The 22,086-nt window shown below is 39.0% G+C and overlaps 6 protein-coding genes and 3 long non-coding RNA genes across 24 annotated transcripts; 5 read left to right on the top strand and 4 right to left on the bottom strand.

The window, feature by feature from the left end:
* Positions 1 to 1,895: 1,895 nt before the first annotated feature.
* LOC123472460 lies at positions 1,896 to 3,464 on the bottom strand. Its single transcript, XM_045174027.1, has 5 exons — positions 2,803 to 3,464; positions 2,539 to 2,626; positions 2,403 to 2,459; positions 2,216 to 2,272; positions 1,896 to 2,149 (listed from the first exon to the last, which is right to left on the bottom strand). The coding sequence occupies exons 1-5, from the start codon at positions 3,033 to 3,035 to the stop codon at positions 2,084 to 2,086; spliced, it is 501 nt and encodes a 166-aa protein (XP_045029962.1). The 5' UTR covers positions 3,036 to 3,464; the 3' UTR covers positions 1,896 to 2,083.
* Positions 3,465 to 3,611: 147 nt separating this feature from the next.
* Positions 3,612 to 5,593, bottom strand: LOC116923840 (E3 ubiquitin-protein ligase UHRF1). The gene is made up of 6 exons (XM_032930404.2): positions 5,162 to 5,593; positions 4,913 to 5,092; positions 4,481 to 4,781; positions 4,138 to 4,416; positions 3,943 to 4,067; positions 3,612 to 3,880 (listed from the first exon to the last, which is right to left on the bottom strand). Exons 1-6 carry the CDS (start codon positions 5,261 to 5,263, stop codon positions 3,782 to 3,784), a joined length of 1,086 nt encoding a protein of 361 aa, XP_032786295.2. The 5' UTR covers positions 5,264 to 5,593; the 3' UTR covers positions 3,612 to 3,781.
* Positions 5,594 to 5,609: 16 nt separating this feature from the next.
* Positions 5,610 to 6,408, top strand: LOC116923846. The gene is made up of 2 exons (XR_004394718.2): positions 5,610 to 5,752; positions 5,913 to 6,408. It is a non-coding gene; the product is annotated as an uncharacterized LOC116923846 (long non-coding RNA).
* On the bottom strand, positions 5,735 to 6,627 carry LOC116923843 (NADPH azoreductase). Its single transcript, XM_032930406.2, has 3 exons — positions 6,492 to 6,627; positions 6,171 to 6,407; positions 5,735 to 6,106 (listed from the first exon to the last, which is right to left on the bottom strand). The coding sequence occupies exons 1-3, from the start codon at positions 6,610 to 6,612 to the stop codon at positions 5,871 to 5,873; spliced, it is 594 nt and encodes a 197-aa protein (XP_032786297.1). The 5' UTR covers positions 6,613 to 6,627; the 3' UTR covers positions 5,735 to 5,870.
* Positions 6,628 to 7,687: 1,060 nt separating this feature from the next.
* On the top strand, positions 7,688 to 9,006 carry LOC123472459 (RNA pseudouridylate synthase domain-containing protein 1-like). The gene is made up of 3 exons (XM_045174026.1): positions 7,688 to 8,033; positions 8,104 to 8,347; positions 8,403 to 9,006. Exons 1-3 carry the CDS (start codon positions 7,779 to 7,781, stop codon positions 8,858 to 8,860), a joined length of 957 nt encoding a protein of 318 aa, XP_045029961.1. The 5' UTR covers positions 7,688 to 7,778; the 3' UTR covers positions 8,861 to 9,006.
* A 152-nt stretch (positions 9,007 to 9,158) lies between these two features.
* On the top strand, positions 9,159 to 13,023 carry LOC116923839. Its single transcript, XM_032930402.2, has 7 exons — positions 9,159 to 10,563; positions 10,632 to 10,866; positions 10,931 to 11,085; positions 11,159 to 11,245; positions 11,329 to 11,469; positions 11,545 to 11,929; positions 11,993 to 13,023. Exons 1-7 carry the CDS (start codon positions 10,435 to 10,437, stop codon positions 12,853 to 12,855), a joined length of 1,995 nt encoding a protein of 664 aa, XP_032786293.2. The 5' UTR covers positions 9,159 to 10,434; the 3' UTR covers positions 12,856 to 13,023.
* A 2,054-nt stretch (positions 13,024 to 15,077) lies between these two features.
* On the top strand, positions 15,078 to 16,817 carry LOC116923845. Of its 10 annotated transcripts, none has more exons than XR_004394704.2 (4): positions 15,078 to 15,127; positions 15,222 to 15,283; positions 15,355 to 16,234; positions 16,299 to 16,817. It is a non-coding gene; the product is annotated as an uncharacterized LOC116923845 (long non-coding RNA). The 10 variants fall into 10 exon arrangements; XR_006646913.1 differs by lacking the exon at positions 15,078 to 15,127 and having other exon boundaries at positions 15,134 to 15,777; positions 15,836 to 15,911; positions 16,008 to 16,234; XR_006646912.1 differs by lacking the exon at positions 15,078 to 15,127 and having other exon boundaries at positions 15,134 to 16,234; positions 16,299 to 16,383; positions 16,467 to 16,562; positions 16,622 to 16,817.
* Positions 16,818 to 18,130: 1,313 nt separating this feature from the next.
* LOC123472458 lies at positions 18,131 to 20,008 on the top strand. The gene is made up of 6 exons (XR_006646904.1): positions 18,131 to 18,450; positions 18,516 to 18,630; positions 18,690 to 18,747; positions 18,854 to 18,963; positions 19,022 to 19,137; positions 19,230 to 20,008. It is a non-coding gene; the product is annotated as an uncharacterized LOC123472458 (long non-coding RNA).
* A 286-nt stretch (positions 20,009 to 20,294) lies between these two features.
* LOC116923836 lies at positions 20,295 to 22,031 on the bottom strand. 7 transcript variants are annotated; one of them, XR_006646902.1, is made up of 4 exons: positions 21,766 to 22,022; positions 21,533 to 21,669; positions 21,376 to 21,466; positions 20,295 to 20,468 (listed from the first exon to the last, which is right to left on the bottom strand). XR_006646902.1 is itself a non-coding variant. In XM_045174023.1 (4 exons), exons 1-4 carry the CDS (start codon positions 21,879 to 21,881, stop codon positions 20,454 to 20,456), a joined length of 282 nt encoding a protein of 93 aa, XP_045029958.1. In that variant the 5' UTR covers positions 21,882 to 22,027; the 3' UTR covers positions 20,295 to 20,453. The 7 variants fall into 7 exon arrangements, 3 of the variants coding, with proteins under 3 accessions (XP_045029958.1, XP_045029957.1, XP_045029960.1); XR_004394698.2 differs by having other exon boundaries at positions 21,545 to 21,669; positions 21,766 to 22,017; XR_006646903.1 differs by having other exon boundaries at positions 21,533 to 21,604; positions 21,766 to 21,815.
* Between the last annotated feature and the right edge of the window lie 55 nt (positions 22,032 to 22,086).

Here is a 22,086-nt window from a genome sequence, read left to right as displayed (position 1 = left end):
AAAAAAAAAATACTATAACATGCTGACATGCAAAATAAGCTGGTCATATTTGGCTGCAATGCAAGACGGAAGTAATCTGGAACAACCTTGATATTTCAGTCCAAGGAATGTGTCTAAAACTGCTGTATAACATTATCAGTTGCGTTTGTATCTACTAGGTCGTTTTTTCTTATCTAATTCTGAGAATAAACAACGAGTGGTTGACGTGTTTCACAGATCTGTGTAGTTAAAAAGGTGTTCGATATAAAGTCCTTCATTGTGCGTTTTTTGATCAAAGATTTTAGTGGCCTCGCTGATTTTTGTGTTATGCTTCGTAACGAGTACCGGGTTCGATTCCAACCTCAGTTCAACCGCCTTTCACTTTCATTTTCGTATTTCAGTTTTTGTTTGTGTTAAGTACATGACGTTCATACTCATGCTTACAACCTAGCCATTTTCTTCTAGTTTTTGTGTGTGCGTGTGTTTATTTACTTTTTAATTCTGCTTCCGTAGACGCATAAACATCAATTGCAGTCTTCGCCCGTTATTGCTACTATACGCGGTAATTGTTGTTACATGTTCATTGTCTTTCCTATGAATGATCATAAGACAAAATGGTGCTAACGTGTAGTGATCCTTAAATTCTGTCGATCACCAAGACGTTCGCGAGAGGAAACCGATTCTGGGCTGACATTTTTGAAGTGTCTGCCATTCCCCCTGTATGTCAAATTGTCAATAGCCGTTGTTTTTTCTTAATACGAAAGATCAAGTGACATCAAGTGACCCAAAATCATCAACCACATTTCGGTAGACAGTTTTTCTTGTGATTTCCTTGTTCGAAGTGCATAAAAGAGATTCCGAAACAAGCTGACGGTAGAAGTTATCAAGTTAAATCAAAGTTTCTACAGTCAGGCCTCGCCGCCTCGGGGTAGGCCTCGAGAAAAAATAAATAAACTTGGCAACAGCCATTCTTTTGTTTTTGCTATTGTCTTGGCTGTCATTGTTAATCTGTTATACAGATTTTCTTTGAATTTTGTACAACATAACAAGTTTTCAATGTGTGATATTAACTGCTCATCGCGAGAATACGAAGTGCATCATCAGTTTTCCTGGAAGAAATGTCAAGTTAGATATCCATAAATCAATTCATTTTCTACTGCCATTCTTTTCATGTAACCCACAGAGGTAAAATGCTCGAAATGTGATCGTTACTATATTTACTTAGTTAAACTTGTGGCACGTACGCCACAAATTCAAACATCGTCTTGACAATCTTCTTGCTTTTCTACTGCGTTAAAACATGCCCTCTCTGGTTACATAGACCAGGTTCAGAATTCCAAATATTTGGCAAATGTATTTTCACGTCGTGTAGTCCTGTGCATACCAATTGGCAAAATCCGTCGTTTTCCCAGTTTCTGTCTGCTCTGCAAAATCGATAATAATAATAACAACGAAAAATAAAGAACCAAATTAAATTCCAGATCGTATACAACTTAGTCTGGAATGCTACCACTGGAATGCGGAATCAACAGACTTTTTCTTTTTTTTTTTTTTTTATTCGTAATTTTTCCATCTTTTCTCACAAGCAACAGAAGAACCGGTTTCATAACACTAACCACGATTCATGCGATACAAGGAAACCTTGTTCAAGTTAATAAGAAAAATATGCATCACTGTGTTGCCGGCAGTCTCGTTGTTTCGAAACCTACCCGAAATGTTTTGCTCGTTGTAAGCGACTACAGATTCCAGTTGTTCGTGAAAATTGCTTAAAGATAATTGTACCGCAGGTCAAAAATCGACCAAATAATGTATTTTGCCATTCGAAAAAATCGTCCAACTAAAACCCGTTATCATACGATAAGAATGAAATTCGCACATCGCATTAATTGGAATTTCTCTTCATTAACCAGTTTCATATTAATCGTGTATTAGAATTTCGAATTAGAAATCAAGAAAACCAGTAGGTAAAATTTAATTGGGTGCCGGTTATTAAAACATTTTCTTTTCCATCAGTTACAATAGAAAATGGAGCTTTTTGAGAAATTATTTGCCCATAGTTATGTGCGGAGCCAAAGCTTTAATAACGAAAAATCCTTCATCAACTTTACAGTTTAAATTTTTCGGTAATCCATTGATGATTGGTTAAAATATTTTCACGTTCGTTTTCCACCTATGTATGTAAACAAAATCTGTTATTCTAATCAAATGCGACGATTTTCAATGAAATAATGAATACCATTTTGAGGGATTCCCCGTTGTTTTTGGAACATTCTCGTGTCAAATCAGTCTCACCCTATTCACAAAAAAACAAACAATGCCTTTTTATTCTAATGATCAACCGCAATCAAATAGAGCCCATGTCTTGTTGTTTCTAACAAGAATTCCAGATTTTAGATAGAGGTAAATTTATTACGTATCCACACCTTGTCTAGTATGTCGGTGAAAAACGGTATCAAATCTGGAGATGAATCGTTTACCACCTGCACATAAAAAGCGCTCGTTGGTTTTTCGAAATGCTAATTGAAACAGAGGGTTTGTTTTCAAAAAAGCGAATTTTACCATCCGGAATCCTAGCTGAATATCTTTGACGGTTGAAGAACATTGTGCTGAAGGAGGTGGTGTTCCAGTTACCGGAACAAATGCATTTCTGTACAAAAAGCATGTATTTAACGTTTGAATGGTCTCCCTCTATCAAACACTCCGCAACAACTCAAATAATTTCAAGTGTGCAGAATCCGGACGAAACCGAGTATTCGCCCCTTAAGTTTGAAAATCTATCGCAAGTAGAGAACAGTTAAAAAGAGAATTTTAAATGGTTCGTACCGCTGTAGACCTGAATAGACAATTTCAGGCGCGTTCTGGAACGATGGATGTGAAGGGGCCATGGCTAGCATTGCATTATTTCGTATTCCCATCGATCCCCTAAGCATTTGATTGTCAATAGAAACAGACTCGCTGTTACTATTCACGACAGCAGGATTTGCTTTTACAAGTAAGAAATGCTGCTGAGCTATTGCCAGTACAAATAACAAGATGGCCAAGTTACTCGAACCCATGCTGACCAATACTAAACCTGTTTCTGTAAAATTGACAAGTACATTTCATGTTTCCTGACTGCGAAAGGTAAAAATAAATCAACTGAGAATTCAAATACTGTAGTCGTTGACACGGATTCTGTTCTTCGTCTGAGCAATCATGTGCTTATTCACCGTTTGCCCGCTAACCCGTACTGAGCTTATTCTACCTGTAACTTATTGATTGACTGATTCTAGTTGTAACGCCAAACCGTATTCAAATGACGTGGCCCTGTAGGAAGCCAATACGCAATCAAGAAGCTTCAGATTACGGAATCAATTTTTCTGTTAGAACGTGATTTCTGCAGCAGGTAAGGTTTAGATTTAGAATGGGTTTCATTCCCTGCATTACGTCAGTTCTCCTGTATTCCGTGCGTTTGGCGTAGCACGAACGGACCACAATCAGTGGAGGGCATGTGATCAGGTAACACAAGTATCTCCGATTAACTTTTAACGTGTAGATTGGACTAATCGAGCATCTTACGAGTCGCGCTTGCTTTACTTAAATAATTCGACGTCCAGCAGTGAAAATGATGGGGAATTCGCAACAGCCAACGCTAAGGAAAAATGCAAGTTCTTTTTTTATTATTTCTAGATTAAAATCAATGCTCATCATGCATAGCTCAATAATCAGAATACTTTATAAAATATTTGTCGACTTATCAATTACATCGCCGAATAATATAAATAATTACATTAAAATCCAAGGAGGGGTTGACGGCGAGAAATCATTTGTTGAACAGTTTCACTTTAAGAACTGTTGGTTTCTGCTCCTCATCTTCGTCCATTTCATCCCCCTCCTCTTCTGCGGAACTTGCTGCATTGGCCTGTACAAAAAATGATAAGAGGATTGAAAAAGGTCAAACGAATCAAAAATAATAGCTCTTACATAAGATACGACGCCGGACACCCAGGGAGGTGGTGCCTGATCAGGGCAACGTCTTAAAGCAAATTTGTAAACTTTGAATCCAGATTTGCCGACACACTGCCAATACTTCTCAACCGTGTACAGACCTAAAATGAAAATCAGATATAACTCAATAGCCATTTTAAAAAAAAGTGCATGATAATGAGAAATTGTCACCATCATATCGGTATCCGTATTCAGGTGCAAATTCATTCTTCAGATTAGATCCGCGAATGACTCGTAAAGGTTTGCGAGTTGTTATGTTAAGTGACAACGCCAAATTTCCACGCGTCAACGTTTGATCTTTACTCTGCGGAGCGGTACGCAAGTTCTTGGGGTCCGACTCAGTCCCTTTGAGAGCTCGCCCTCCTTCACCTGTGTAGGTGAAACATTCTCCAATATCGACATCGTCCTCATAGCCTCCGGAAAGTGAAATGGAATATGCGCCTTCAGGACCTACCACGGGAGATAGAGGTTTGATGAGACTAAGGAAAATGTCAGGGTTTTCTTGGTGACCAACCCGCATGAATTCCAGCTACAGTTGGCCGATGAATTCCATCTGCACAGCATGCCATTCTTGTTTCCCAAACTCTCCCCACCTCAACCCCTAGTACAGCACCATAAAAGTTGGGGCGGTTCTTGGGAATGACAATCTTTACTTTAGGGCCTCTGGGTCCTTTGGGCTGTGAACGTCTTTTCTTCTTGGGCCCTTCAAAGTCTTCATCATCAGAGCATGTGTCATCATACTTGGCTTCATCAAAGTCTTCGTCATCAGAATTGTCTCCGCCATTATCAGTATTTCTCCATGACATCTTAAACTTCTAAGATTTAAAATTAAAAGTTTATCAATAAGTACTAAACAAATGATGGCAGCATTCACCATCTACACACAGCCAAATTTATATGAATGGTTACACAATATTTTGTACATTAATGTGTATTAGTAAGTTACCTTCCCACACAGCCTTGAAGACTTCCTTCGGACAACACCAGAGTTTTCAACATCAGAGTTATCCCTTTTACCATCAGAGGATTCTGTTTTAACAGCTGCTTTTTTAGGCTGAGCATTCCGACCAGAGTTTCTTTTGTCTTTTTTTTGTTTAACTGGTTTTATATCACCATAGGTGTAGATCTAAGTGGAATTTACATCAGAGGTTTAAGTCTGATGGTAAAACGTTACAAATGAGAGAAGAGGGCATACTTGTTCTTGTCTAATGCTTTCCAGGATACGTCGGTTTTCTTCCAGGTTCTTGATTCTTTGCAATTCATATTCGCTCAGTCCCGCATTATTTACTGGTGCCATGACGCGAAACAGATTACAAAAAGTAAGATTTAAAAGCAAAACAAATTACTCGAAAGCGTTTTTCTTTTCAAGCTGCCAAAAAACTATTGGGAGATCACAAGAATACTTTTATTGACACAGCCCACAATGAAAATAGAAATACGAGCCTTTTTACTGTCAAAATCAGAAGCGAAGTTTTGGCGGTAAGCGGACAGCGATGCCAACTAATTTCAAATCTTCCGCAAGATGGCCAATTTTCTTTAAAATTTTTTAATTTTTATCAAAGTCAAATAATTCAAATCGTCAATCAGTCACTGAGTCATCACTCTTCACTTCAGTCATGTCATACACCCACACTAACAAGTAACCATGTACTCAACTAGCCATGGTAGCAAGAACTGGGAGAAAAATTGAAAAGAATTATCTTATTCTCTCTGGTAGCTAATAATTTCAGTATTAAATGGGGGTAACGAAGCTTGACGCGTTCGATAGTTGCATGTTTCGCTCAGCGTAAGTAGTGTATTAATTTGTAAACTGACTATTGTGCAAAACACTTTAAAATGTAATTATAAGAAACAAAAGCTTTTAAAAATTGCAACTGGCATAAATTAAGGGCATAGAAGTTCAGTCATTTAGGAATGTCTTGTGACATGTTTTTTTTATTACACAGAGCATCTACGTACCAGGACAACTCATTGACTAGTCGCAGAACGTTATCCTGAAATCTTGCATCATTTGGTTGACCACCCTCATCAAATTTCTTGTGCACAGCTGGTAAGGCAACACGAACTGGTAAAGAGATCATGCCCAGCTCACTCAAAAAGGGCTGAACCACTGTGGCTGCTCGAATACCTCCAAAATCACCTGAACCAAATGTTTTATTTTGTAAAACTATTCTCTTATTTAACTTAATCAATTGTGGACTTACCCATGGAATATGTGACAATACTGCAAGGTCTGTGACGATAAGAAGCTGGGGGAAAGTGATTCATCATATTGCTAAGAGCTGGAGGAACACCACAATTATACTCTGAGAGCACAACAACAAAGCCATCAGCTGATTCAATCTCCTTGTTAGCTTCAGTTACCCATGAAGGGGCAGCACTTTTGTCTTTCATGAAGTGCAAAGGTTGCCTGAGCATTTGAAAATCCATTTCAAGTGGATCTGAAGATTAATGGGGAACATAGAGATTACTGAAAATCTGTCTTAAAATTTTGTCTGTAAAATTATTACTTATTAACTACATACCAAAAATTTTGGCAGACATTCCAGTCTGTTCCAATACATTTCGCACATAGTTGGCTACTTTGTCGCCCAAGCGGCCGTCACGGGTTGATCCCAAAAAAACAATAATCTTTTTGGCTGGCATAGTTCTAATAATGTTAGCAAGTGTTTTGCTAGCAAAAAAGGGCGACTGACTTTTACTAAGGGGGAATGCCTTATCATGCGGTCTTCTATCTTCGCCGGGTTTTTATACGTTAACTGTCGTCAAGGTTATATAGGCAACCGGCGACGTTCACGGTAGTCTGTTACGTAATTGATGGTTCGCTGTTAATCTATTTTTCTGCATGTCATCAAAGAAGCTTAACCGAAAATAAGGTTAAGCAACAAAATTGTTTCCAGCTTTAAATGCCCAAGCAGCGCTAATGAAACTGGTTTAAAGAGGAATTTTATTTTTGTCAAAATTCGTTTTATTACGGTTTAATTCATAGTATTTCCTGTAATTTTAAAATTTTTCTACCTTTTATTTTTGAATTTTGCCGAAACCGGTGAAAGTGGGAAGGGTGAAACCTTACTCTCATCATGACTCGACAGTAAAGTAGGTCTATCCACATGTTACTTATAAATAATGCAGTCGCCGAATAAAAAGGAGTACTTTACAACTTTTTTTGACTAGTTAACTATTCTTGTAGATGAGAAGAATTTTTATCTTGTTGCAAAAAATTCAGGTAAATACTAATTAGTAGTTACTAGTGAATTGAGTTGACTACACTCCTTATGAGTTCCAGAAAGAATTACTACCAATGACCAGTGAGCATGCAGATGAGTTATTCCAAAATATGATTTTCCTATGGCGAGTACTTAAAGTACTTAGAATTATGTGACATCTTCGAAAAAAATAACTTTAGATTTCCGAGATTCGCAACTTTATTGTCTAAGAAAATACAAAACTGTATTGCATAAAAATCGAAACTGTTTTCATTACCCAAAAATGTCATGCGGCTACTAGAATGCGAATGAGTTTGAATGCCTACAATTGGATTTTAAAAAACTAAACAAGTGAAATTTCTCATTATGTAGTAAAGGGTATTATTGTGACTTTTTGGAGAGGCCTGGAAGCCAAAAATATTCCATGAATACCAATTTATTCAAAGAGGGGAGAAGGGAGACTGGAGAGGGACTTATAACGTTCGTAAATAACACAGGTTAAGACACGATGGCAACTCCGTTTCAAAATTGTTGTTTTGTTGTCTGCTAACCCAACCAGACGCTTAATTTGAATTCTGATTATAACTCAGTGAACCATGATCCAACATGGCTTATTGGACAACTGTTCAGGCTGTATACTCATGGGCGCAAAAGCTTACTTTATGGAGCAAACAGACACTGACGCGTTTCATTTACTGCATACCCGGGCTGGTAAAAATCAAGATCTACAAGTTGATGGTACCAGGAAGCGATGCAAAAGTATCGCATCGTATCGCGCAAGTACTGCACCAAAGCCCCAATTTCCTTGTGATTGACAAACCATATGATGTTTTGATCAATTCAAATGATCCCACAGAAAAGGTAGTTGATTGTTTTGATTTAGCAAGATTTCACATATCACGTAAATGAATATACTTCCCCTTGGCCTTAGCTGACAGTGGAACATCAACTTCGAAAACTCTTCCCCAATTTAGCAAATGATAAATTGACCCATGGATTCCATTTTGTACACCGTTTAGACTATTCTACCAGTGGTGTCTTGTGTATAGCTTGTAACAAGAAGGCAGCTAATCTAGGAGGTGATGCTTTTTCTGCCAGGAAGACAAAAAAATATTATATTGCTTTGCTTCGTGGGCATGTCTCTCATGAGCTCATTGATATCTCAATTCCTATAGGTATAAATTTTCTTTAACATCAGCAAACATCATAAAAATTAAAATTTCTTTCAAGGTGTTGATAAAAGACCAGGATATTCTCACAAAATGTGCAGTGTGGACAAATCCTACTGTCAATATCCTAAGACAGCTTTTACACGCCTACTAGTTCTCCAGAAAGGCTTTTATCATGGATTTCCGGCGACAAAAGTCCTACTCAAGGCAGTGACTGGGAGAAGACACCAATTGAGGGTTCATTGCTCATTACTTGGGCATACCATCATTGGGGATTTCACCTACAGTAATGGAAAAGATGTGCTACCGTACAGAATGTTTCTTCATTCACATCGGCTAATATTGCCCACTGCTCTTGAAACTATCGACGTTTGCGCTAACGATCCATTTGATATAAAGCATACAAATGGCCAATGGCTCCCAGTGGTCCATGCAAACGCCATTAACCTAGATACCTATGAGAAGCTCGATTGCCAATTGCCGGACATAATCGTGGATGACTTGAGCAGTAAAACTTAGTCTCCAGCGTTGTATATTGGACTTGGATATTGGCCTCATTGTAATTGCTGACTGGAAGAAACATGAGATGCTTGCTCTTAGTTTGGACAAATTCTGAGACACATCTCTGTGTTTTTGAAAAATAAAGAAAAATGAGAGCTAAAAAAGGTCTAATGTAGAACCGAGCGTTATACAGAAAGAACCAATAGTGAATTTCAGAAAAAGGAAGTCTGTCCGTCCTTTCATAGACAAGAGCAGCACGTTTAAATACTTTGATGGCAGGCGGGCGGCCTCTCCAATTTAGAACTAATTCGTGTTTGTCTTTAGAACTCGACACCGCTTTATTTTGACTGATTGGACTGGTCGCGTCGGTTATCATGGTCAGTCCACTGGGTTACTGACGGCTTTTCTTTTTGCTCCATGCCCAATCGGGTTATGATCGGGTGATCTAATCGGTGTACCCCGATTGTTTATATCAAGACAATCCACTTATTTATCATTATTACTGCCATAATAGAATGGGATCTCTGCCCGTGCCTAGTGCTTGGTCCCGCTTCAATCGGCTAGCTTTTTGGCCGATCGGTTAGGTCGTTTTGGGTTTCGGTGTGCCTTTTTTCCGGCCAATGGGCATTTAGGTCGGGTTCCGGGTCTAAGCCGGTGCAAGGGAAATATCAAATCAGTTCTCAAAGCCGGTTACGGATCCCCATTACACCGCTTTCTGACCCAATGTACAATTTTTCCGCAATTCTCACCCAGTAATTTCATTAAGGTTAAAATTTCCTGAAATATATTGTATTGTTTTATTTATTGTTTATTTGGAGCCACTTATACAATTTTTTTTTTTACATAGCGGCGGGTCTATCGGTTTCACCTTTCACCGGGGGAACCGAACCTGAACACCTTGAAAGTATCTACCCAGGTAGTAACTGATTGGCCATTTTTCGGGTAGGTCGGTGCAGTTTTTCTGGTTTCAGGTAATCAAGACCGAGCCCTACCCGTGTCCTGTTTGCTATTTTCGTCATCGTTACCTAGCGCTCGGCCCTGCGCCAATCGGGGAACTTTTTAGTCGATTCGGTGCGGGGATGATCTTTATCGGTGCGGTGATTTCGGTGTTCGATGTGGTGATTTCGGTGCTCGGTGCCTTCCCCGATTATTAATGAATAGTGATCTAAATTGGCAGTTGCCCTGCGGCCAACAAGAACAAAATGTGACCCTAGTCACGTGATTCTCGTTGGCCTATCAGTACGCAAGGTCACTGGAAAGATTAACCCCCTATGACTGAAGCGGTGCTATCGGTGCAGCACCGATTATAGCACCGTTCCACACTGAAAAAAAACAAAACCCGCACCGAACTTCCCCGATTCATTTTTATCGGTGAAGGTTAGCGGTGTCCCCGATTAGAATGTGATCGGGGCCGAGCCCTATCGTCACCCAAATTCTCTGCCTAAACTTATTTTGGCAACACTGCCGATGAAGTCAATTGTGTTGGATTATTGTATGGAAAGAGTTTGAAACGGGCGATTGTTTACAAGACTGGATAATAATTAGGGTGACCAGTGAATTTCGTGCCCTTTTTTTTTTCCCAAACTTAGATCATGGCAGGTCTTCCCAGAACCTTTGAAAATAAGACTTCAAACTACATTGATCATCGTTTACGAGGACGACCTTCAATCGTATCGTTTGAACAGCTCAATTTTGGAAATTCTTCCGTTCGTGAATTGGCAGTATGTTCCTTCGTCTACAAAAACTATTAAATTCACTGGCTTTTAATAAGAATTGAATTTACTTTCAGCCCTATGCTCTCAAGATTCGCCAAACAGCTCTCATCCCTACCCAGCAATTTTTTAAGTATGCAGCAGTTGTGTCTAGCCTAGGAGACACTGACCTAGTATGCATAATCTTTGACATAATAGAAGCTGGACAAGTAATTGCATATGCTGGACATTTTATTGTCAAGAAAGACTTTGTCTTTGATCCTATTACCCGGGAACCTGTTGTGTCAGTATCCTTGTTGAGCGTAGATCAAAGTGTGTGCCCCCTGTTATTCCTGTAATGACATCATTTGCCTAAAGTTTTTGTTTTTGTTTCTAGACCATGAACACTTGTCTCTTTTTGGTGCTGCAAATAGCAACCTCCTACCATTTCCAGACTATTTTCTTGATGGGAGTGACAAGGAATATCAAGAACTATTAATAAAAACTCAAGAAATATTCATGACAGTGTTTCAAGTGCAACAACAGAATCAAGTAGGTTGGACATTTCAATAATGAAAATAAAATAGATGACATTGTTAATGTTAATTATATTTCTTTCACCTAGATTGTTTCTATGCCTCAACCCAGCAATCAGGTGATATATTTGCTAAGAGAACCTCTTACCACCAGTATTTACATTGAAACAGCTTTGGTAAGGCTTTTCTCATATTTGAGGATGCTATGAATATTCATTGGCCAACCCCCTCCCGCCCCCTCTTTTTTTTTTTTACACAGCCTATTACAAAAAAGAGCCTCGATAGAATAACTCCGAAAATTCAGGCAATGGGAACCATCAAATGCAGCTATGGTGAACTTGGCTCTTTCGAATCAAACATTTTTTCCTCCGTTCAATGTACATTCAAAGTCATCGAAGATGTAAGATTAGCACTACTAACTCTGTCAGTAACTGAAATTATCAATTTGATTCTTTAACATCCTTCGTGAGATCAGGCTAACGATAGCTTCAATGCTGTCGACGACGTCGATGGTCGCACGACTTACTACTCTGCCTACGAGGAGCCAGGACTCATGCCTTTTTATTTTACTACGTTCTTGCTTGGCCGGTTACGAGGCCGCTATGTCGTTGGTGTAATAGTTTCAGATGCATTCTTCATTATGGCTACCAGTCGAGTCTACAGCCGGTATTCGACACCGCCGGCATCGCCAATCGACAGCAACAGTCTTGTCGGGACGGATGTCATGGAAAGAATCCATTTGCCTTCATACCTACCGTTAGAGCAAGTGCTGACCATGTTGGAGCTGCGTCAAATTCTGCGCCACCCGTTTATGTACCAAGATGAAATGGACGTAATCATCAAATGCTTTGGTCTAAACGGTAAAACAGATTCCAGCAATTTGCAGTAAACCCTGATGGAATACTAATGGGTTAATTATGCAGGGGGAAATGAAAATTCCAGTTACCAAGTACCACCCCCCGTCAGCCGAATTTTCATCCGTCAGCTTGGCCCGAAGACACAAATGGAACGTCTCCAGTATAACTGGTTGCAACAGATGCTGGATATCCACTACACGAAAACATTTCAAAATTCCCTTTGTGAATATGGTGAAAGTCCAGTGGATTCCGAAAATCCGTCCCTGTTTTGTCACAACATTATCCGTCTGTGGATAAAAGAGTTATTGCGTGCTATCCACAAGGATCAGCGGCCCAAAGACGACTGCAAACTGAGCAACTTCTTTCGTATGAACATTGAAGAGTTTGTTCAAGGGTATCTGTCGCTTTTTGGTTTGTCGCCGGAATCTTGTTTCACATGCCACATCCTGGGGCAAGATGGATTGCCGATGTCTATCTGCCAAACATCAATCGCTACTAAAGACATTGGGAGGCACATGGAAACGCAGCACACGGCCTCACTGTGGAACCATGGTCATTTCAAACCCTTTTCTCTTGTTTTGGCATCCAAATTCGTCTCGTTGACTAATCAAGCAGACGTTACTCCGCTGGAGAAGTGCAAGTCGACTGTGGCTGATTTTCGCGGTACGTCCTACATAGAATTGTTGCGGAAGATTGATGGTGTGAATTCATTGTCATCTTCTGCCGTCGCTCCACCTCTTCGATCCCCAGCTGCTAGCCAGCCTAGAGCAAAAAAACGGAAAAGACTTTCTCTCGAAGAGCTAATTGTCCGAAAAGTGATGCAAGAACGCTTAAATGAAAATGATAGTACTATCTCATCGCCACCTGACGTAACGTTAGTGTCTTCGCCTACCCGAATAACTCGTTCTGCTGTCCGTTCTAGCTCCTAAATCGTCTTGTTATTATCATTCCATTCACTGTTAAAATCCGGACATGAAATTCCCCGACACCGTTCCCACTGTGTTTCGTTCGTTTTAATTATGTGCTCGTATATTTCAGAGTCAAGGGAGAGTCGCTTCTCTTACTGGACATTTAATAATACAGATTTTTTCATTCAACTTTCTATTATTGAAACTGACAAATGTATTCGAGCGCCCGATCAGCTACAAACCTGATCGGGCAGGTCATTTTGGTTTTCGGGGCGAGTCGGACTGGTTAATTGATATCCGATAGGTAATATGATGTATTACGTGAGGAGAGGGAGGGAGTGTTAAGCACGGAAAGAGGGATCGATTTCGTTTCTTCTTTTTTCTCTCATCTACTTGGGTCGAGATGATTTCTTCTTCTTTCGCTTGAAGAAACAGCAACATCTGCAATTCAAAAGACAAATGGCCGATTAGCAGATGGAGAGGATCAGATGCAGCAGCATGAAAGTTGGCGGGAGAAACAAGTTGGCGATGCATTTGATTGTATTTTTTATTTCATTAAGTTTTGTGTATTCAATCTGTAACTCAAAAAAATATTTAGATCCAGTTTGTCACTCTTTGTTGCCAAAGACATAATATTTGTTGCCAAAGCGGTTTTGTGTCTTACTAGTACTACGTAGTAGTAGTAGTAGGGTAGACTGTATAAGTACTACGTAGTAGTAGTAGTAGTCGACCTACGGCCAAAAGACACACCACACTGCAGTGGTGGCAGAGGTTGTCCGACAGGTTCCGAACAGGTTTGGCCGACCTGTTCGGAACGATTAGCCGCTTTTCGAAGTGCGGAAGCGGGGCGGGAGCCCGATCACAGCTGATCGGGGCTAAGCCTTAGTTGCCAGATATTTTAACAAATTGTTTCAAGACTGTCAAGTGTTTGTCAATAGGGCTCGGCCCCGATCGTTTTCGATCGGGGCGAACCGCGGTTTGCCGGCCAAAAATCACCAAACCGTCGGTTCGGTTTAGCCGTTTTTTACTTCGGTGCGGTTCTCGGTTTGGAATTCGTCAAACCGGTGCGAACCGCCGCCATTTTGAAATTTTTTGAAAATTTGGCGGAAATTTCAAATCAACCAATCAAATCGCGTTGAGCGTAAATCGCGTTTTTTAGTATTGATCTTATGTTGAAATCCTATAGTTTGCCAGCTGACAGCGAAACAACGATTGATAGTGATCCCAAACCCAAACACGGAAGTTCAAAATCCAAGACGGACCATTCTTTCATAGCTGCTATTATATCCACAAAAACTACTGAATCAAAGCAGATGAATTGAAACAGTATGTGAATGAGGAGACCGAGTCCAGTAACTGTGATCCGACCGATATACTAAGTTACTGGGACCAAAGGTCTAAAAGATGGCCTAAATTATCAAACATGGCTAGAGATATGTTAAGCATTCCAGCCACTAGTGCAGGCAGTGAGAGGGCGTTCAACACTGGAAAAGATTGTATTGCAATTGCTAGGATGAGCCTTAATTCCGAGACTGTTGAAGCCCTCATCTGCTTGCGCTCATGGTTTAGGCCTAAAGCCGGTTTGATCAACGAAATTGATTCACGTTCCCACAATCTGACTGAATTCGATATTGAAAACATTGACGAATGATGATTAAGAAAATTGTTGTAATGATGTGGGCAAAAATACAACTGGTTTTTCACATAATTTACGACTTATACTGTTGTGTAAACTGTGCAAAACTTGTTGTGTAAACTGTCTAAAACCACGGTTCTTACGGGTCACACCGCGGTTTTTCCTAAAACCGCGGTGTGTTGTTGTTTTTCCTAAAACCGCGGTGTTGTTGTTTTCCTAAAACCGCGGTGTGACCCGTAAGAACCGCGGTGTGACTCAACAAACCGCGGTAAAACCGCGGAAACCGCGGTGCGATCGGTTCCCAAAAATTGATAAACCGAACCGCACCGGTTTGGCCTTTTTAAAAAAAGGAACCGCGCGGTTCGGCCAAAATCGTACCCGATCGTCGCGGGGCCGAGCCCTATTTGTCAACAGTCAACCTTGTTTTCGTATTACCAGAGTCATAGACCCATAGTTCCTCCACTATGGCTATTTTCCTTCTAAAAAAAGGGGTACCCTCTTGCGGGGAATACTATACAAAAAAACGAGGGTTTTAGGTCGGGGTTGTCGCCGTAAGAATGATTTTCCGCCTGATAGGAGCGCCTCTTGCGGGTGTGTTGTTTCACTCCGCGCAGAAACTCATTTGTAGCCAGATGGCACTTCACTCTTCTTCTCTTGGTGACCTACCGAAATTATTTGATGGGAGTGGGACTGGGACTAACTCTTAAATATTTCGTGCCCCTTTTCGGCTTTTCCGCCATTTCTCCTGTAGACATGTGGTCACCATCATGCTGTGATAGGCTTAATTTTGAATACGACTTGTTCTACTGGATAGTTGAGTTTATCTACTTATTTTCACATTGTTAATGTCATTTAATGTTTTCCGACTAAAACTTGTCTTCCAGATAAGCTGGGGAAAATCCGATCCAACTTCGCTCGTATCACGTGGAGCCAGATGAAATTTGGAAACTGGTTTGTAAATCAGTGGAAACCACAATGTTAGTATTGCTGAGGCTGTTAGCTTTTGTTCATCTACACATTATCGATTGATGGGATTCACAAGAACAATTTCTTGCCTGAACAGAAAGTATTTTCGATAAATTTTCATACAGTTTTATAATCCATCCATTTTTAGTTGTTTTTCTGATCACCAAGCAGAACATGTTTGTACAGCAAATTCTATATTTGTGTTTCCAATGCAGTTCATGGTTAAAAGGAAGTATATTTCTTTTGTTTTCCTAGATGTAAGTGGCTACTGATCTGAAAGCCATGAAATTATTAAAGTGTAAAGATCTTGGCATACAATGACTGAAATTCCTGATAATACCGTAAATATTTTAAGTTTACACTATTTTTTGAATAATAATGAAGCATTCACAATTGCAGATTATGGCAGTCCTGAATGGTTCCTTGCTAGATTAAATGGTCATATGATAGATATAAAAAATTACATTTGAATATAGTAAGTAAGATCTGGAATGTGTGCTAAGGCTAACTTGGACTATTGTAATGCCTTCAAATTTTATAAATCCCTAATGTAAACTATGGACTTCACCAGATAACGATGCCTGTCCGAAACCATTAGGTTTGGTCCATATTTTAGTAGTCCATTTTGGACTGTCGCAAGTCCATAGTTTAGTAACACCCGGCAACAGAGTCTGTTGCCGGGTGTTAAAGGGCCAAAAACAAAGAATCGCCCGTGTCTGAATTACATGTTTTGGAACTGGAGTTAATTTTTAGTGATCTCCTGGATGGAAGCATGTTGCAGATGGAAAAAGATTCGTGGTAAGATGATAGATTACAACGTTGTGTAAGGAAAAAAAAATTAACTATTGAAACGTTTTTTCAGTTTCAATTGGATTATGTCGCATCGTCATCATAAACCCCACATCCAAGATTCCATAAAGGATCGCAATGCAGTCTCCAGCAAATCTGTGATACAAAACAATTTCTATCTATCATATTTTTGATGTTTTACATTCTTTTCAATTAATTTTACATGTTTTTGGGAAATCAGGTGTGATATTTTGGCCAATTTGATTTTTACAAGCAGAACATTTGGTACAATCAAGGAAGGATGAGGCATGAAAAAAGGACAATCAGATTGCAGAATGTACTTGCATAACATACAACCTAATGGAATTCTGTTACATTAAGTGCATATTCACACAGAAGCTTCTGGCTGAGAAGAGTGTTGGATTTTAAGACACATTCAACATGCAGACCAAATCCCATATTATCCAATGCATTCATCCTCATTTGGTAACTTTCTCTTCTCTGGTTTAATCAAAATCTTTTTCATATGTGATGAAAATATGAAACATGTGGAAATGCCAAAACTAGGGTAAAATAAACTAGTTTCAGTTTATGTGTGAGATACAAGAAATGTGAATCATATCTTAAGTTGAAATAGGTACTTGCACATTGAGCAAATATCCTTCAGTGTTTCCTAGTATGAGTTTGTAGCAGCAGATATTGCATCATAGAAGACCAACACTGTAAACTAGTGCACAGAAGATGTCCAGTAATGAATAGCAAACAAGTGACGATACTGTTATGACAGCAACACAATTGACAACAGCCACAAGTTAACTATCAGCTAGAAGTTTGGTAAGATCTGTAGTTTTATTGTAGAATAATTTCCTGGTTTCATTTTTAACCGTTTCAATGTTTGGTGAAGTTCATGAAATAAAAAAAATTATTTTGTTCAGTCATAGATTGGTAATTAAAAAATACTTTATGAATTTTACTTTCATAACTTGTGCATTTTGGCCAAATGCAGATTTACAGAAGAATCTTTCATAGCCTGTCTATTTGCATTTTTTAGTAATAAAACACCAATTTTCTAATTCAAATTTTCATCCACACAGAAGCTATATTACGCCAAAATGGCGCAGCCCAACAACGCTCCACCAGATGCTAGTAGAACCTATTCTTTTGAAAAATCCCGCCACATTTTGGCTGCAGGTTTGCATTTATCTTGCTACGTAGATTATCGAATTAATCACGTTAGGCGCGAAATTTCCATTCAGATAAATTACGGTGTTAGATTTGAGATATTTGCTTGGAATGTAGAGCTATTCAGCGGTATATGTGTCGTAGTAACTTAAATCGTACTTTCAGAAGCGATGTATTGTTTATTTACTGTAGATGACTTCTGCTACTATGAAAATCTTGTTAACAATGCAAAGGAGAACAGCTCATTTTTATATTTCCAAAATTGTGACTTCCGGTTTACTTCCGGTTTTAAAATAGCGTATAGTTGCTTACGTTTAAGTCTGTTCATAAAAAGATTAACATTTTCGTGATCCTCGTCAAATTTGGGATCGAGTCTATGGGTCAGCTCAAAATACCCGAAAATCGTAAAAAATCGCAAATTTCCCTAAATCACGAAAATTCGCGATTTTGCCCAACTCCAGCTTTTGGCTGAAACACATCAGTCTTATTCCAAATTATATAAGGATTACGAAAATTCTATTCGTTTCGTCATAAGGTCAATATTTTCGGGGATATTAGCTACTTCCGGTGACTTTCGGTGACTTCCGGAAAAATTTTACGTTATTTTGTAGAAAGTAAAAAATGAACTATATTCTTCCCACCGATTTTAGTAATTTCATCTTAACTGATGAGATTTGGTAGCCCTTTTCCCTTGTTTTTCTGCTATCTACGGTAATGGTTGATCTTACGACATGTATGCGGTTGAACGGGTGACATGTTTAGCGCCTTGTTCTGCAGTGCAACTACTCACTAAATTTTTTTATTATCACGCTATAAAAATATAGTTAGATGTCTGAAATAGTAACGATCAAACACGTAAAGCGCTAAATTTCGCACTTTTTGAAGATATATCTCTTTTCGTTGGCTATCAAATACAAAAACTAGATGGCGTTGGTGTTTCCCCAAATAATGACTGATTGCTTGTAACTAGTGAAATCGATGTCTGTTAATTTTCTTAACTGTGTGTGGTGTGCTTCAAAGAAATATTCATCTAAAAATTAACAGTATGTTATCTACTGTACTTTACTTTCATTTTTATGTTTGTGTTGAATGATAATTTTTTAAATAGGTTGTCTTTCATATGTGACAGTTCCGATTGTTATCAGCTATGCCAGCTGCTCAGCTAGGAAATTGTAGGCTATCTATACTTTTGCTTTTTATCATGCCATTTACTCATGTAAAAGGTATAACTCACATTAGGACTTCTGCTATATAAGTTGACTGATTACTTTGTTTAAATCAGGCTTGTTGTACTTAACGCTGGAGCTTGAATGCTTGATACTGAAGCTTGAATGTCAATAGTAAGACTGATTCTTTATTCTTATATGACACGTCTTTGATTCAAGTAGTGCCAATTGTCTCATAAAATCATATTTTTTTTTGTGATTTTCCCTTTGTTGAATGCAGGTTTTCATCTAATTAGTGTTATCAGACATTGATCATCAATGTTTCATGTAAACAATCTTCTCTATTTTGCATGCAAGAAAAATTTGCTTTAGCACCACTGCATTACGGTGGTACTGTAATTAACATGGTATTCTTACTCCATAAATGTAATATGAATTCCTATATTAGAACCATGAGCAGGCGTGTGACTAGTTCAACTTCGTGTTCCAACATTCACCGTCGTCCTCATCTTTGTGACTAAACCGACCAACATTCACCTATCTGAACGTCATCGCTTCATTATGGTATTATAGATTGTTACCTAATGTACAACTTGGTTGGTCTAGTTTTCTGTCACATTATTGTTCTTTTGTATTATGGCTTTACTTCTGTTTAGAGATTGCCAATGGTAAACAAATAATTCCTGATCTTCCCCTTTTCTTCCGCCTCATCATCTTCATCTCATCGTCTTCAAGCTGGTCGTCTTTGCCTTACAGCTTTTAACCTGGTCGTCTTGGCTTCGCCGCCTTTAACCTGGTCGTCTTCGCCTCGCCGCCTTTTACCTGGTCGTCTTCGCCTTGCCGTTTTCGCCTGACCTTCTCCATCTCGTCGATTTGTCGCATCGTCTTGGATCTCGCCTGTCTTTGCCTCATCGCCGTCGTCGTGGAGCCTCGTGTTTTTGGTATTGTTTTGTATTGTATTGTTGTATAATGCATGTTGTAAGTTAACCCGTTGGCTGCCACCCATTTTTCTCCCCTTTTTTTTTTAGTTGTAGGGACCGGCGGCGCTGTTCTACCCCATGGCTGATCGACCATGGGGTGGGGCAGTCGCCTTGCGCCTTAGGGCGCCGTAGGCAATGCACCAGTAGGGACTTCCCCTTGTCGATGCGATGGTGGAGTACCTGGGGTGTGCATTCCCGTAAAGGTCTCCATTGTCAAGTCAGCCCGGACTTGTCTTCGGATAAGTCCCCCTTTCATCGAATCCCTCAGAAACGATGCGTAGCGATTGTAGTAGAACAACCTACGGGTTGTAATGGCTTGGCAGCCAACGGGTTAACTTAGTGTTTGTGTATATGTGTATGTATTGTATAACTTGTAATGTATTGAATAACATGTAATGTAAAATAGTGGTGGAATTGTGGGTGGAGGTGGGATAATACAAAATCAATTCCTTTTATATATTTGTGTATTGGATATTATTATCTAAGAGCCAGTCTATTTAAAGATATACCAACTTGAACTATCATTTAGCAATCTAGAGACAAGTACTTAAAAAACAATTTCATTTACAATGCAAATTTCCATCTTCTATAAACTTTATCTTTCTAGAAGTTTTAAATTTCTGCCAGTGCGAACTCAGATGTTCTATAAGTTAACACGCCAACGATTCTCTCGATTTGATTTTCAATTTTACACATGGTTCAGACATTTATGCAACTTCACTGGTCGGCAAATTGCTTTAATAGCTTTCAACTTCCAATTTAATTCAATTTCACCATCAAATCAAGAATACAAAGTTAAACAATCTATATTGTGTTGATGGGCCTTTGAATCAGATTTTTTCTCTTGAATCCGGCTTTCTGGAACAACACTGCAACATGCCTCTGATGATCAGACATGCTCTAGACCCTATAACTCTAAATTTAAAAAAAAAGATGTAGCAGAAATTACACGTTTCATATTGTATTAAGGTTAAGAGCTAGGTAGAAGAAAGTGCGGTGTCACTCATTTAAACTACAATACTGAAGTAGATGTTCTACTTTTCGCAGTTTTTCCTGTCACAGTTTGTAACTAAAATATTTAGGTGTTCTCTCTTCAATGATGGGTAGGTGGTGTCAGACGCTCTGCTAACGAGGCAACGACATTCTTCATAATTATTTACTTTTTCCTTCCTTCCCATGTTTATAGAAAGAAGACAAAATTGCTGTTACATCTATCTGACCTATTCACGACCCGAATCAGAACAATAGTAAATCAAATAAACGTACCAATGAAAACTATCAGCTAATGGAATTTGAGAAAATTCATCGTTTGCAATCATACATTCGATAAATTAGGTGTTACCGACATCAAGACGTCTTGTCAACAAGGAAAACATCTTGAACGACATCAAACAAACATTCCAAAATAAGCACAACTGATACGCAACAATAAAAAACAAGAAATGACAACATGCAAACTGTCGCATTGCTAGGAGCCAATACTACGTAAGTTAGCGTAAGAGAACTTGGTTCAAACGAGAGAGAGGAAACATTTACAACAACGAAACCACCCCCAGATACTTGACTATTCAATGTTTAAATGCAGTATGACACATTCTTTCATTGTAAGCATAAATAAAGAGATAACTTGTGATAGTGAAAAACCAACTATGAAGTCTAAAAGCCAATCTAAAACCTCAAAAGGTGGTCTAACTTATTTAACTTTACCAACCTTCGTAAACTTCTTTATTCATCTAAGATAGATAAAATACCTTCAAACATTTCGATGTAATATCTGGTAATCGGAGTTTAGATGTAAAGGATGATATATTTCAATTCTTACCAAACCCTGATCTTTTTCCATCTTGCCCAACAAGTGACAAATCAAGTACAAAACTAAAGCTTCCTCTCCATGTAATTTCTTGTTCGAACACCTGAAACAAAACAGAAAATATTTTAACACAATCCTTTATACTGCCAAAGCTTTAAGATGTCCAAACATTTTCAATTACAAGGGGTGTAGGTCAGACAATACAGTCGAAGGGGACCGTGCCATTACTGTACCCTGACATCTAACGCAGACCAGAAAACTTATAAGGATCGGTAAAATGTAGAGCAAAATGTCTTCAATGATCAACTAAATGTACGCGTACGTCACAATTAATATTAAATTATTAATTTCTTTTATGGTTAGAGCAGTGACTAGCTGCCATAGTTTTACAAATATACATACTTAAGATAAAAAAGCTCGGACAAACAATGCATCAGACGATGACATGTGACATGGCGATGGCGATAGAAATGGCGAGGAAAGCACTTCGCTTCAGACGATACCACCGCTTCAGCCATAGGGGGTTAGTCTTACCAGTGACCTTGAGTTCTGATAGGCCAACGAGAATCACGTGACTAGGGTCACATTTTATTCTTGTTTGCCGCAGGGCAGCTGCCAATTTAGATCACTATTCATTGATAATCGGGGAAGGCACCGATCACCGATAGCACCGCACCGAGCACCGAAATCACTTCCCCGATTAAGATTATCCCCGCACCGGAT

The sequence above is a fragment of the Daphnia magna genome, linkage group LG5, assembly GCF_020631705.1.
Source record: "Daphnia magna isolate NIES linkage group LG5, ASM2063170v1.1, whole genome shotgun sequence".
Taxonomy (NCBI): domain Eukaryota; kingdom Metazoa; phylum Arthropoda; class Branchiopoda; order Diplostraca; family Daphniidae; genus Daphnia; species Daphnia magna.
Note: the sequence above shows the minus strand (reverse complement) of the source record. Positions and strands in the feature narration are given on the sequence as shown.

Bases quoted from the DNA above. Each gene is read 5' to 3' on its own strand.
- LOC116923839 (XM_032930402.2), top strand. From the start codon at position 10,435: ATGGCAGGTCTTCCCAGAACCTTTGAAAATAAGACTTCAAACTACATT. The intron at 10,867-10,930 runs GTGTGTGCCCCC...TTTTGTTTCTAG, and splicing joins CTTGTTGAGCGTAGATCAAA to ACCATGAACACTTGTCTCTT. The intron at 11,246-11,328 runs GTAAGGCTTTTC...TTTTTTACACAG, and splicing joins TTTACATTGAAACAGCTTTG to CCTATTACAAAAAAGAGCCT.
- LOC123472459 (XM_045174026.1), top strand. From the start codon at position 7,779: ATGGCTTATTGGACAACTGTTCAGGCTGTATACTCATGGGCGCAAAAG. The intron at 8,034-8,103 runs GTAGTTGATTGT...CCTTGGCCTTAG, and splicing joins CAAATGATCCCACAGAAAAG to CTGACAGTGGAACATCAACT. The intron at 8,348-8,402 runs GTATAAATTTTC...ATTTCTTTCAAG, and splicing joins TGATATCTCAATTCCTATAG to GTGTTGATAAAAGACCAGGA.
- LOC116923840 (XM_032930404.2), bottom strand. From the start codon at position 5,263: ATGGCACCAGTAAATAATGCGGGACTGAGCGAATATGAATTGCAAAGA. The intron at 4,068-4,137 runs GTGACAATTTCT...TTTTCATTTTAG, and splicing joins ATACGGATACCGATATGATG to GTCTGTACACGGTTGAGAAG. The intron at 3,881-3,942 runs GTAAGAGCTATT...TTTTTTGTACAG, and splicing joins TGTCCGGCGTCGTATCTTAT to GCCAATGCAGCAAGTTCCGC.
- LOC116923836 (XM_045174022.1), bottom strand. From the start codon at position 21,881: ATGGCTGAAGCGGTGGTATCGTCTGAAGCGAAGTGCTTTCCTCGCCAT. The intron at 21,605-21,765 runs GTATGTATATTT...GGTCTGCGTTAG, and splicing joins TCCGAGCTTTTTTATCTTAA to ATGTCAGGGTACAGTAATGG. The intron at 20,930-21,375 runs GTAAGAATTGAA...ATGTCGTTCAAG, and splicing joins TGGAAAAAGATCAGGGTTTG to ATGTTTTCCTTGTTGACAAG.
- LOC123472460 (XM_045174027.1), bottom strand. From the start codon at position 3,035: ATGGGTTCGAGTAACTTGGCCATCTTGTTATTTGTACTGGCAATAGCT. The intron at 2,627-2,802 runs GTACGAACCATT...CTTTTTGTACAG, and splicing joins GTCTATTCAGGTCTACAGCG to AAATGCATTTGTTCCGGTAA. The intron at 2,460-2,538 runs GTAAAATTCGCT...TTTTATGTGCAG, and splicing joins TTCAGCTAGGATTCCGGATG to GTGGTAAACGATTCATCTCC.
- LOC116923843 (XM_032930406.2), bottom strand. From the start codon at position 6,612: ATGCCAGCCAAAAAGATTATTGTTTTTTTGGGATCAACCCGTGACGGC. The intron at 6,408-6,491 runs GTATGTAGTTAA...ATTAATCTTCAG, and splicing joins AATGTCTGCCAAAATTTTTG to ATCCACTTGAAATGGATTTT. The intron at 6,107-6,170 runs GTAAGTCCACAA...CATTTGGTTCAG, and splicing joins TATTGTCACATATTCCATGG to GTGATTTTGGAGGTATTCGA.